The sequence below is a fragment of the Lissotriton vulgaris genome, chromosome 5 (assembly GCF_964263255.1).
Source record: "Lissotriton vulgaris chromosome 5, aLisVul1.2, whole genome shotgun sequence".
Classification (NCBI taxonomy): domain Eukaryota; kingdom Metazoa; phylum Chordata; class Amphibia; order Caudata; family Salamandridae; genus Lissotriton; species Lissotriton vulgaris.
In genome coordinates this window covers 1700657970-1700670352 of record NC_141693.1, presented here as the reverse complement: position 1 = coordinate 1700670352, position 12383 = coordinate 1700657970, and the positions used below count along the sequence as shown (strand labels likewise).

At 43.0% G+C, this 12383-nt stretch overlaps 1 protein-coding gene across 13 annotated transcripts in view; it reads right to left on the bottom strand.

Annotated features, from left to right (window-relative positions):
- The window catches only part of LOC147716990 (myosin light chain kinase, smooth muscle-like), an 828743-nt gene that overhangs the window by 258214 nt on the left and 558146 nt on the right, over positions 1 to 12383 (bottom strand). For 8 of the 13 annotated variants that reach the window (XM_086923854.1, XM_086923856.1, XM_086923855.1 and 5 more), the window contains 3 exons: positions 7506 to 7784; positions 3889 to 4059; positions 3446 to 3631 (listed from right to left, as the gene is read on the bottom strand). In XM_086923854.1, the coding sequence (XP_086779980.1) occupies positions 3446 to 3631; positions 3889 to 4059; positions 7506 to 7784 (636 nt within the window). Of the gene's footprint in view, positions 1 to 3445; positions 3632 to 3888; positions 4060 to 7505; positions 7785 to 11605; positions 11855 to 12383 lie in introns of all 13 variants that reach the window. The other 5 variants (XM_086923849.1, XM_086923852.1, XM_086923851.1 and 2 more) reach the window with 2 other exon arrangements.

Sequence of the window (12383 nt, the reverse complement as noted above, 5' to 3'; positions counted from 1 at the left end):
AAGTGTTCCAGAACTTGAACGATCTTTGGGGTCCCTGCCACATAGACCTGTTTGCATCTCGTCTCAACAGGCAAATCCCCAGCTTTTACAGCTGGCGTCCAGACCCGGAAGCTCTGGCCACAGATGCGTTCCTTCAGGAGTGGCCGACAGACCTGTGTTATGCCTTCCCTACGTTCATGATGATACCCAGAGTGCTGGCGCAAGCCAGACGTCATCTAGCGGAGCTGATTCTCATCACTCCACTCTGGAGAGCACAGGCATGGTTGCCGGTAGTCCTGGAAATGCTCTGTGCAATCCCAATCCTTCTACCACGCTTACAGAATCTGTTGCTGGACCCTCTAAGGCAGGGGTCTCCAAACCGGTCCTGGAGGGTCGGATCCATGCCAGATTTTTGGATATCCCCATTGAGATACATGTCGTTATTTTAAAAAATCTGGCATGGATCCGGCCCTCCAGGACCGGTTTGGAGACCCCTGCTCTAAGGAACCCTCATCCATTAGTAGTGTCGGGCCAATTCCCTCTAGTAACTTGGTGGGTTTCAGGGACAGATGGAAAGTCCCAGGCCTTTCAAAAGAAACTGATAAATTCATCAACAAGGCCTGGTCGGCCAACACTCACAAACGGTATGCTTTCTCTTGGAGAAGATGGTGTGATGGATGCTCTCAACGGGATGTGGATACCGCTACAGCACATGTCTCTCTAGCAGCTAAATTCCTGGCTTCAAGGTCAACCTCTTGCTTAGCCTACAGGACAGTGAAAAACGTTCGATCGGCCATCTCAGCAGGGCATGTACCCTTGGATGGCAAATCACTTGGTGAGAATCCGTTGGTGTGTAAACTGCTAAGAGGCGTTCGGATGGTTAAACCCCTGTACCCAAAGTACTCGCAGTTATGGGATGTGTCTGTTGTCCTAAAATCTTTGAAAGCCTGGCCCTCTAACAAATACCTTTCTCAAAAACAGTTATCTGCTAAGTTGACTATGTTAATTTGTTTGGTCTCTTGCAAGAGGGTTTCAGATGTTAGAGCTCTAGACCTCGCGGGGCATAGATTTTCCCCTGAAGGGGTGTCATTCAACATCTCACGGAGGACTAAATGTAATACCTCATCAGTCTCTTATCCAGCTTTTCCTAATAATCTGAAGTTGCGTGTTGTACAATGTGTCAAGGATTATGAAGTAAGTACTGCTGAATTTCGTACAGATATGCAAGGTCAATTGTTGATTGCTCTTCAGAAACCCTTTCGCCCCATGACTCCATCCACCTTGTCATGATGGATGCGCTGGCTCATGAGTGAAGCGGGTATTGATGTTTCTAGGTTTGGAGCCTATTCAGCTCGAGGAGCGATGCCGTCCAAAGCTTTTTCAGCTGGTGTCAGTTTGACAGACATTATGAGTGTGGCCGATTGGTCTACCGAGAGTATATTTAAAGTATTTCATTATAAGCCAATTATTGATGTTGCTTCTGTAGTGGTGACTAAGCTTTGAACAAGCATAATCGGAGAGTCCAGTCCTGACATAGAACTAAAAATTTGCAAACATTCCTGACAGGAATTTTCAATTCTATTAAGGACACGGAGGTGAGGATTATCCCACTCAGAATGTTGAAAGTCATGTTTTTACATGATGTGTTGGTGTATTCTGTATTGTGTTGCATTCATATTTTCGTGTTCCCGTCCGTTCTACTGTTGATATATATATGTATTCAGTTCTGGGATGGTGTTACGGGTTCTTTTTCTCTATTCCTTTCAGGAGCGGATTCCAAATAGAGCTTGAGATTCTCTGATGAAGACTGTTCTTCGTGCATACGAGGGTTTGTCAATGTTCTTCGGGCCGAGTTAGGCCCTGTTGGGCCGCAGAAGATCGAGTGAGAGGAGTTCTTACGATGATATGTTCATTGAAGCAAGTGGTTCAGAGACTTATCTGATTTTGGTTTACGAAAGAAAGAGGACACTGTTCCGGTGGATGGACCTTTTATGGGCAGAGACTCTATGGTTGTGCATGTGACCCTTACAGTGTTCATGGGTATTGTAGTTTTATTACTAAGTTTTCATTGGCTGCTGAGTATTTCAGTAAAGAAATATAGAAGCATAATCCTCGCCTCCGTGTCCGTAATAGAATTGAAAATTATTGTCCTGAATCATTTGTCCTTCTTTCATTTCTACAACAAAGAAAGCAATAAAGGACTGTAATATCGACTCCTTTTCCAAATGACCTTAATTTCAAATGGAAAGAGAATCAGGTCTGTAATGAGGGCAAGGGACCCTTTGATATCGACTCACTTTCGTTTCTGAGCACTGATAAATAGCAACTAGGAGGGATTGGCAGGAGAAAGGAGGAGTAACAAGAAGGGTAACGAGAGAAAGCAGGAAGGAAGAACTAGAGGGAGATAAGGAAAAGACTAACACAGCGACACAGAGGGTGAAGAGGGGCAGTAGTGCATCCATGAGAAATGGAGAGCAGTGATCTTCGCATTTTTGTTTGGACATCTGGAGCGCCTGCCCTAAAGATCTTGCCAAAGTCACATGAAATATGGATGGCTAACGTGGGTCAGAGGTCACGATTTGTCAACAAGAAAAGCTAATGGAATGGCCATGATAGGGTAATACTCAAAACTCGAGACCTAACAGAAGCCACGAAAAATGCTGCTGCTTTTAAAAACGAGTAACTAAAATTTTTATATAAACGGCAGCTTTAACATAAACAATTCAATTTAAAAAACAGTGATTTATTGAGGGTAATTTTGAAAAGTAAATTGCAAATCAAGCACTCGATTGGAGACTGAAAGATAAACCCAATCAGCCAATAGCGTTAGCGTCACTCAGAGAGAAATACTGGGCTGAGGCAAGACACGTGAAGTTAAAGTCTCAAGCCACACATTCTACCCTCTCACATACTAGCCTCTCTCTGACATTGATGTCCTGGGGCCCGAAAACAGAAAAATGTCCCTGAAATGTGGGAAGAAAACTCCCTGCACTTCTGGGACATTTGTCTTTTTCAGATAGAAATCCCCACTTTGGTGGTGGCTTGGATCTGAAAAAGAAAAAAGAATGGTTAGGCGTACCAAAGCAACATGGCAGCCTACGCGTATTTAAAGTTACCAAAAGTGCATCTGATGCACTGGTGACGAGGTTTGATTATATCACTGGCAACTGGAAATGTGCAGCTCTAGTGTGAGAGAGACCGAGCCACACCTGAACCAAGCACCAGAAGAGACCAACATATCCTCGGGACTATGACCACTGAGAACAGAATAGCCACCCACATAAGCCCATACGGTGCATGGACTGCTTCCATGAGCATTCGGTCATGGGAGATCATCATTCACACATGGCGAGCTCAGAGCCAAGCTGGGAAGGCACCATAGATGCGGATTCTCTGTGTAGAGCGGGCTGTAGGAGGGAAGCATAGAATGAGACAAGCTGCATACATGGAAACCCCATATATTAACCTGGGATGAGTTTGACTGAAGACACAAGGTTACCAGGGGCCTCCTTTTCAGAGTCACCAGCTGTGCTGTAGTCTTTGGGACGCTCTTCAGCTAACTGTGACAGGACTTTCACAGGCTTTTCCATTGGACAGTGGTTGGCCGCCATGGTAATCTCTGAGCGGGTGGTTTTAAAACTCTTCCCAATCCCTGTGAAAGACAAATGAAAAACCACTGAGTCCCATACCAGCAAGCCTTCTTTTTATGAGAGGTTTATAATCACAGGGCTCTGTCAATCTTTAAGCTTCAAGGTTAACATCTCATGGACTTTGTCTTCTGATTAGTAGCTCAGCCATGCTCCTAGACACGCCTAACCTATGTTGATGCGTAATTTCTTTGATATCAATGCTTTTACTGTGTGTGTGGGTGTGTGGGTGTCTATCGTAAGCAGAGTGAATAAGTCTGACCTTGAGTAGGGTTTGAGCTGGAGACTGAAGGGCTTGGAGTAGAAACACTGTTGCCGTAGACGTCGTGGTAGCCGGATGTGGCCCGTGCATTTACTGCCTCCGTCGCATGCAGTGCCTCTGGAGGAGTCCTTCTGGAAGTGTGGCTATTGCTTGTCTTTTCTCTGTCTGTGACTGAAACATAACAACAGGAAAGAGTCACAACATAAAAATAGTAAAGGGTTAAATCAAGAGAGTTAGGGCACCATAGAATTTAGGCTTTACCAATGCAAGAAACCCTGTTGTGTAATAATAACAGGTACTCTGATCCTGGGAATTCCTTCTGTAAAACTAACACAAAGCAATGACTTTTATTGAAGGCAATCAAGCAGTTAATGACCAGGCTCAGCTATAGGGCATCAAGGTTTATAAAGAAGGAAGTTACATAAACCATGATGGGTTGATAATTGACAAAGTACAAGGTGATAGACTTGCATAGGTGTCCACATGCACTGCTAGTGATGCTGAACACGATGGTTAGTATTTTCCTAGTGCATCTTCTATAAAGAGGTGGCTCTTGAGGGCTGTTTTCAATCTGGCAATCTCTATTCCAGTGGAATAACGTTCGGTAGTACACAATTATATGGAGACGTGGAACAATTGAGCAGGCACTGCCCTTTATAATTCAAATGAGCACCAGATTGAAGGGCAGTCCCAGTAGCCCTTCAGTTAGAATACCTCCAGGGTACTACGAGGGCACAGGAATGTATTTATTCTTCATCTAAACTCCATAACTTCCTGTTCTCTTAGTGAAGATACAGGCAGCTCTAGACAACAAGACCTTGTAGGGATATTCCTTACCAGCTGCAGGCACAGTATGTTTTGGAAGCCGACATCAAGTGCAGTACAGGGTCAGAGGGTAGCAGAGAGTACACTGAGTTAGTGAAGACATGTATTACCCAGACAGAGTGACCTTCTTGACAAAGCACTCCTTCATGACGTCTTGGGGGATCTAGAGGTATGCTTTTGATACATTTTCTTTGTTCCTAGGCTGGGATATCTTCCACGAAAAGTGGTATACCCAAGGTCCCCTTCCCTCTCTTCATCACAAAGATGCAAGGAACCCAGACAAGTGTTAAAGAGAAGCTCCAAGGTGCTGTACCCCAATCATTTCTACAGCACCTCTCTGTGAGTAAACAGCAATCAAGGGATCAGGATGCACCACCTCACCCTAAAGGTAGCTGCTTGAACACCCAGCATGCTATAGAGCCAGTCTGTTAAGCTGGCGATGGTACGATGTGGAAATATGGTAAGTAAACCACCTTCATTGTTGGTGCTGTGAGTGAAAGTTATTGTTTTGACACTTTTTACGTACTGTATTTTTTAGTTTCAAAAGTTAGGTTTTGAATACTACTCAGGTTTCTTATTTACCTTTTCTTTCTTCTAATAATTTGAGGGCAGTGTTAGGGTCGCTAGGTTACCGGAGATGTAAAGCTTTCTAAGCAATGCATGAACTTGAATTTAATCACAGCTTCCAGCAATAGCTAATGAAAATCTCTAAGCACCGGAGGATTGTAATAATATTTTCCTTAACCACATATCCACCTGGCCACAGAATAAAGAACAGCTTTAATAGGGGGTGAGTTATGAGGATGAAGTATTTCCATAGTAAAAACCACTGGATTGGCTCTGCACCTTATTTGTCAACAGAAAAGTCCAATGTAGAAAATGTACATAACTTTTGAAGAAATATAATTTAATACAAAAAATCACTGCTAATGCAAAGTCGTCTTGTCTTATTCTTCTTTTTATTCCATTTTAACCAAAAGTCATCAGCCAACGCGTTTCGTCCTCTTGAAATAAGACTTCTTCAGGGCAAAGTAAGAGACCAGCCACAGACCAATCAAATCTGTTGTTGTCCAGTTGCAACCAATGCTGTCTCATGCGGAAGGCTATAACAACCAAATAATTTCTGTTCACAATATTGTACAGGTAATCCGAGAGAAAGCAAAATATAGCTATGCAGATGTCAATATCCGGATATATGCATAACAAGGTGTCCGAAAGTGGATGGCATGATAACCTTAACAATAGAATAATGTAAAGCCAGTGGGTTCAATTAAGAACTCATAGCAAATGGTGGATAATATCCAGTGCAACCGTAGTCATTTAGAAGAAGAAAAGACTTGACTTTCTTGGCAGAGTGCAGTTCAGATGTATCTTTGGAATCAACCTTTTCAGTAGATAATACACCCAAAGCCTAAAAGATTTGACCCCTTTGGATAAAGATGGGGGTGAAGCCCACACTATCAAGATCTGATAAGCTTTCTAATTTGTAATTTAATTCTTGAGGGTAATGGAATAAGATAAACTCTGTTTTATCAGGATTAAGCTCTAGAAGATTTACTGACATCTTGCTCAGGAGCATAGTTAATGAGTTTTGTAATGTAAAAGTGTCTTTGGTGGATGAGATCTTCAAATACATTTGGGTGTCATCCACATACACAATTTCCACACCTGCTTCTTATATCAAAACCGTTCTATATATAGGTTAAACAATAGAGATGGCAATATTGAACCTGGAGGTATACCACAGGCTACTTTTTTTTCATCTATGGCCCACATCTGCCCAAAGCTACCTAATCGCACCAAATGTTTAAGATTGGTAAGGAGCCATGTCCACATTACACCATTTATATGCCTATGCCAGTGTCAACAAGCCTATCATGATCAACTGTGTCATAGACTGAAGACAAGCCTAGTAAGGTGAGAAGACAGGCAGCTAGTTCTGTCTTGCCAGTATTAAGTCTTAGAAAGTTGTAATTTATCCACTGTTTTAGTGTGGTCAAACTTTCATACCAAAGCACCTAACAAGCTGGGAGAGAGGTCAAACATAGATGTAATAGTAAAGGGGTTCATGAGGAACCATGAGGGACTTGACAGTGAATGACCACTTTGTCAGTAGTAAAAGTGGGTAATGACAAAAGTTGAACCCAGTTAGGCAACATAATTTTGAAGCAGGCATGAACTTTACTTTGGATTCCAACCTGAGCCATATAGTTAATCATAATGTTACGTTCCACCATATCAAATGTAGGCAATAGGTCTAATAGCATCAAGGCTACAGTATCTTGTTCGTCCTGTATGTGATGAATTTCTTCCATTGGGTGAAAGCTCAGCTGCCAATAATGCAAGATGTTGGACTATTCCAGAAACTTTGAGAGCTCGACCACCACAGTTTTTGCAGGATTTTAGTGAAGAGTTGGCAGTAATATAATTGTACAGTTGCTGGCAGCACTGCCAGTGCTGAGATTTACTTTTTTGAAATATGAATCCATCACACCCATTTTGTTAGCCCGGAATTTAACAGATTATTGATTGCTTGGTAAAGTCAGGTGCTAGTTGTGTAAACCCTCCATGGTGGAGGGGTCCAAAGAAGATCAAGACTTTGCATGGAAGGTGAGCTCTAGGATTTCATTCAGCTGTTACATCTGAAAGTCCTTTGAGAATGGACCCTTTGAGGCCGCCAGACCAGTGCTATTCTTAGAAAAAGTGTGACTTAATACTATCATAGATGGACTCAATTTTAGTGATGAAATACTAGGCTAATGTGCTACAGAAATCTTGTGGAAATAACTTACCATAGCTATTACTGGCAGTACCAGATACCCAAGGCCCTTTTATGCAGACTTCTTTGGTGATGCCATGTTGTGGAAGGACCTCAAACAACATAGTCACAGCTCCTTTCTCCAATTCAGGAGTGCTGTTGGGGCCGACAGTGATCCTGGACACCATAGAGGAAGAGGAGACTGATGTCACTCTGGAGGACACCATGGGTAGTGAGGAAACAGATGTCACCTTGGAGGAAACCATGACGCGGGACACATGGCAATCCTTGCTTTTAGGGAATTTACACATGTCTGAAAGAAACAAGAAAATACTGGCTGTTCATATCTATGCTGTGTATATATCAAAATGTTTTCTTATTAGTAGATCAAAGTCAGAAAGTATTGGCAAAACTAACATGAGCCCTATTAAAGAAAGAGTGATCCCAGTAGAAACACAAGCATGGGAGATGGGAAAAACTGGAAACAGCCCTGGTAAGATCAAGTGACTTTGGGCTGAGACAGAAAGAGTTCACGCTGAGAAAGAATGAAAGATTCTGGGAATGGAAAGCTTTCTTATTTATAATTCACCCGCTGATGAAGTTTGCAATTAGAATCTCAGAGAATGTATAAAAAACAGTCATGGCTTAAGAGAACCGAAAGACAGAATACAACTGAGACAAGCATTGGCAAATCTGATACTTCTTGATTTTGAGACCTACTGGCTTTGCCAATGGTCTTTAGCCTTGCTATACAGCATATCGGATGCTGTGCAGCATGGCTAAAAAACAAAGTAAAAAAATGGCCCTATGATGCAGCGGTCATATCATTTTGTAGGCACCATGCATGCAAGCAGCGACGGCTCGTGGAGGGAGTTACGGTGGGGCAGGAGGGCGGGGAGGGGGAGGGGCAGGGCGGAGGTTGCTAAAAACCGGCATATGGATAATTGCAGGTAAGTAAACAATTTAATTAATAAAACGAATTTCGTAGTGCGCCTTGCATCGCAAAATGCAATGCAGTGCGAGCTACGAAATTCGTTTTATTAATTAAATTGTTTACTTACCTGCAATTATCCATATGCCGGTTTTTAGCAACCTCCGCCCTGCCCCTCCCCCTCCCCCTCCCCGCCCTCCTGCCCCACCGTAACTCCCTCCACGAGCCGTCGCTGCATGCAAGCACCTTCAAAATCATGCAAGGAATTTTGTTTCATTTATTTATCAATTTGGACCCGCAAATACATTTTTTTTAAAAGCTCACGAAGATGTTTTTGAAGTGCATGGTGAAACACAGGGGGTGGCAGGAAGCAACACGCAGAGCCAGTGTGCAGGGAAGCAACACAGAGGACGTGGGTGGGGAAAGCAATGTGGGGGGGGGGGACAGAAGAAACAGGTAGGGCGGGATGTGCAGAAGAAGCTATGAGCAAAAAGCAAGAGGGCACGGATGGGGGAAGCAACACAGAGGGTGTGAGACAACAGAAAAGGGCAGAGAGTGGGGAGAAGCAGTGGGTGAGTGAGTGACGTGGAGTGGGCAGGGGAGAAGCACATGGGTGAGAAAGCAACGTGGAAAGTATACGAGGCCGAGAGCACACAAGAATCGGGTCGGGGAGAAGCATACAGGCAACAAACAGGAACATGGAGTGCAGGAGAAGTAAAATGCTCGAGGGAAACAGCTGAAAAACACGTGCAGTCTATGGAGTGCTTAAAAAAAATAAAAAATAGCGATTGAAAAGCAAGGAATGGAATCACAGAAGCCAGCCAATCAAAGTGATGGTATGGAGGCTATGCACCAAGGGGACGACAAACAGAAGATTGACAAGCTGGCACACAAATAAGAAGCAGGCAAATAAAAGTGACAGGAAAGCCAACCAATGGTAAGCGGTGGGCTCGTTCCAAGCACCTGTATGTTTTTGGTAAGCCTGCAATATGTGTTGCAACAGAGAGCACATGTCTAGAAGTCTCAACCTAAAAAAGGGGCCTTATCAGAAAGGTGAGACTGCGAAAGAATAATGAATAACAATTAACTGGCATCCCGTCCACCTTGTTAGAAGTGCCTTATATCCTATTGCACTTGTACTAAGGCGGACAGGATATCCGCTACATTTGTGATTGAGTACTAGCCCGCCGCACACTAACCAGCCCCGTTATTGTTGGGAGAGCTGCCGGGCCCTCATCAATCTGAAAAGAAATCGACTAAAAGCAAAAATATTTTCACTGGCACTTAAGGAAACTACTTTGTATGCATATGTGCGCCCAGTCGGAGAGCAAAATGCTGGTACACACAGTGAAGTTAGCCAGTGGCTGAAGTCGGCAGACCCATTGTCCCATGCTGTATGCTGCAGTGGGCAGAAGAAAAAGGTGAGTAACACAATTAACAGAACAGTGAATGAAGTTGGCTGGCTGATAGTCCCAACAATTAAGTATTTTACACATATAATTTTAGTAAAATCAATAGGTCTTGGCTAATGCCACATCTAAAAAGGATGGTCCAATTCAATGAGTGAAATAGTGGAAATAGGCATCCTGTTCTATGTTTTACTTCAAGGGGGCGGAAGGCAGGCAAGGAGAGCTAGTTACCATACCTCTAGGTTGCACCCCTCACCCAAATATAGACTCCCCTCCATCCTCTGAACCTGTCTCCATTAACCCACCCACCCCTGGATCGAATCTGCTGCACTCAGACATGTCTCTGGTAGCTCATACCCTGCCCCAGGCATTAAAAGGTGGATTATTTATGGACCCTGCATGTACATTCTAAGCTGCCCCGCTCATGGCCTCAATGACTGACCTGGAAATGTTTACATTCATCCTGGGAAAATGCTATTGTTTCACATGTCGGCATTATTTAACAGTTTCATAGTGCTCGTCGTACCTCGGAAAATGTGATGATGTGTGGAGATAATAAAAAACACAACACATGTCTGTTCCTTCACGGGATGAAATGTAGTTTTCTCACAAAAATCCTATGCACACTTTTTTGGGGAGTTTAGTATTTCAACTCTTTATCCTGCAATGGCTCAGCCAGAGACAGAAGTCTGGGATCACTGTTTCAATCTGTTTCCAAATGTCTGGGAACAGCCTGTTGATGCTAGAAACACATTTCTTAAAGACTGAAAGGTCAACACATGGCCCCAATTGTATGCAAATTCCCAGCAAAAGTCCAACACAACTTTGGGAGTGCCAACCCAGCACGTGCACGTGTATCTTCATCATCAGGACTGGGGTTATCACAGACACCATTGAACCAAGTACACAACAAGCACTGCCATGACCAAGACATTATGACTATGAAAGTCCAGAGAAACTATGAGCAACCAAAGAGGACCAGGACGTAAAAGGCCCTCAAAAGACCAAGAGCCAGCAAAGGCTAAACTTCACATAATATGGCCATAAAAGGCCCCGGGGCAGCACATGCAGCAGATACTTCCTTCACTCTGGAGCTTGGCAAACTACAACACTCAAGTGTGCAATGACATCCAGGTTAGTGTGGAGAATTCAGGTGAGTAGTGAAAGCACCTCAGTGAGCAAAGCTACCATGACACGGCAGACACCCAAAAGAGTATGGCAGAGACCAATACGAGTATGGACGATTTTCATGATTATGGAGAATATCAAAGTGAATATGAAAGAAAAGATAACAACGGAAGACAAGAAGAATATGGAAGACTGCAAGAGGAGTATGAAAAACACCAAGATGAATATGAAAGACTTCAAGATACAGATGCGCATGGAACACACTCATGTGAACATGATCCGGATGAGTACGGATGGAGCCCAGAGGAGCAAGGCTGGCACCAGATACAGCAAGTGTGGAGAACACACAGGCACGTATGAAAAACATCCATATTATTGTGGAAGAAACTCGCGTGAGTATGGTAGACCCCAAGATGAATGCAAAAGACACCAGGATGAGAGATGAAGACACCCAGGGTGGTGTAAAATGAGAGGCAAGCGCAGGAGAAACAGGAGATAGCCGAGTTGAAAAACAAGGAACTTTTTGCAGTATATAAGAACAGCCCAGAAATTAGAAGGAAACAAGTCTATCATAAAACGACACAATTTGGGCTGTTTTTCTTCCAGATTAACAGCTCAAACACTTAAAATGGAAACATCTCTTCAAGAGCACTGGAAGAATCTCACCCTTCACCATCACCGCTGCTGTACTTGACGTTTTCCCAGCACAATTTGCCAACATACAGGTGTAAACTCCAGCGTCCTCAGGCAAGCACTCATCAACAACCAAGCGTGCAACTCCATCATGGAAAGAAGATTTGCCGAAGCGCAAGGGCTCACCTGAAAATGTCAGATTTCTCAAAATCAATCACGCTGTTTGGCACATACCGGCCCTGAATCGCTCATAGCTGAGTTACCACTGAGAAATGGCATTCCCTGAAATAAGTCACAAATGCAATTCAGGATACACAACTGAAGTGTTTTTCCAAGGACAAAACAGAAAATAAATAACACCTTCTTCTGACTGTAACCAGTGGCATCATTGTTGGGTCAAATATTTGTAATAATCACTACTTTGCAATACAAGTGATTTAATAAATTAAGCTAATGAATTTTGAAACTTAATATCCTTTAACGTCTTTTGGTTATAGTAACATATAGTTTGCTGCTGTTCTTGGATGTGCGTTACTACCTTGACCTACTGCTACATCGAAGAAGCTATATTCACTACAGCTACATGAACAAGGTAAGTCTTAAATGAATTTCATTACAACTTTAACACCTTACACCAACCCTGCATCTAAATCGACCATTAATTTAATAAGATTATATTTTATTACAAAATTTACCCTTAACTCAACCCTAATTTAACCATATCCCTCTATCAAAATAATTCGAGACAGTTACTGACCTTAACATAACCAAATGCTAATCCTACTCCTATTCTTCTATTACTTAATTAAAT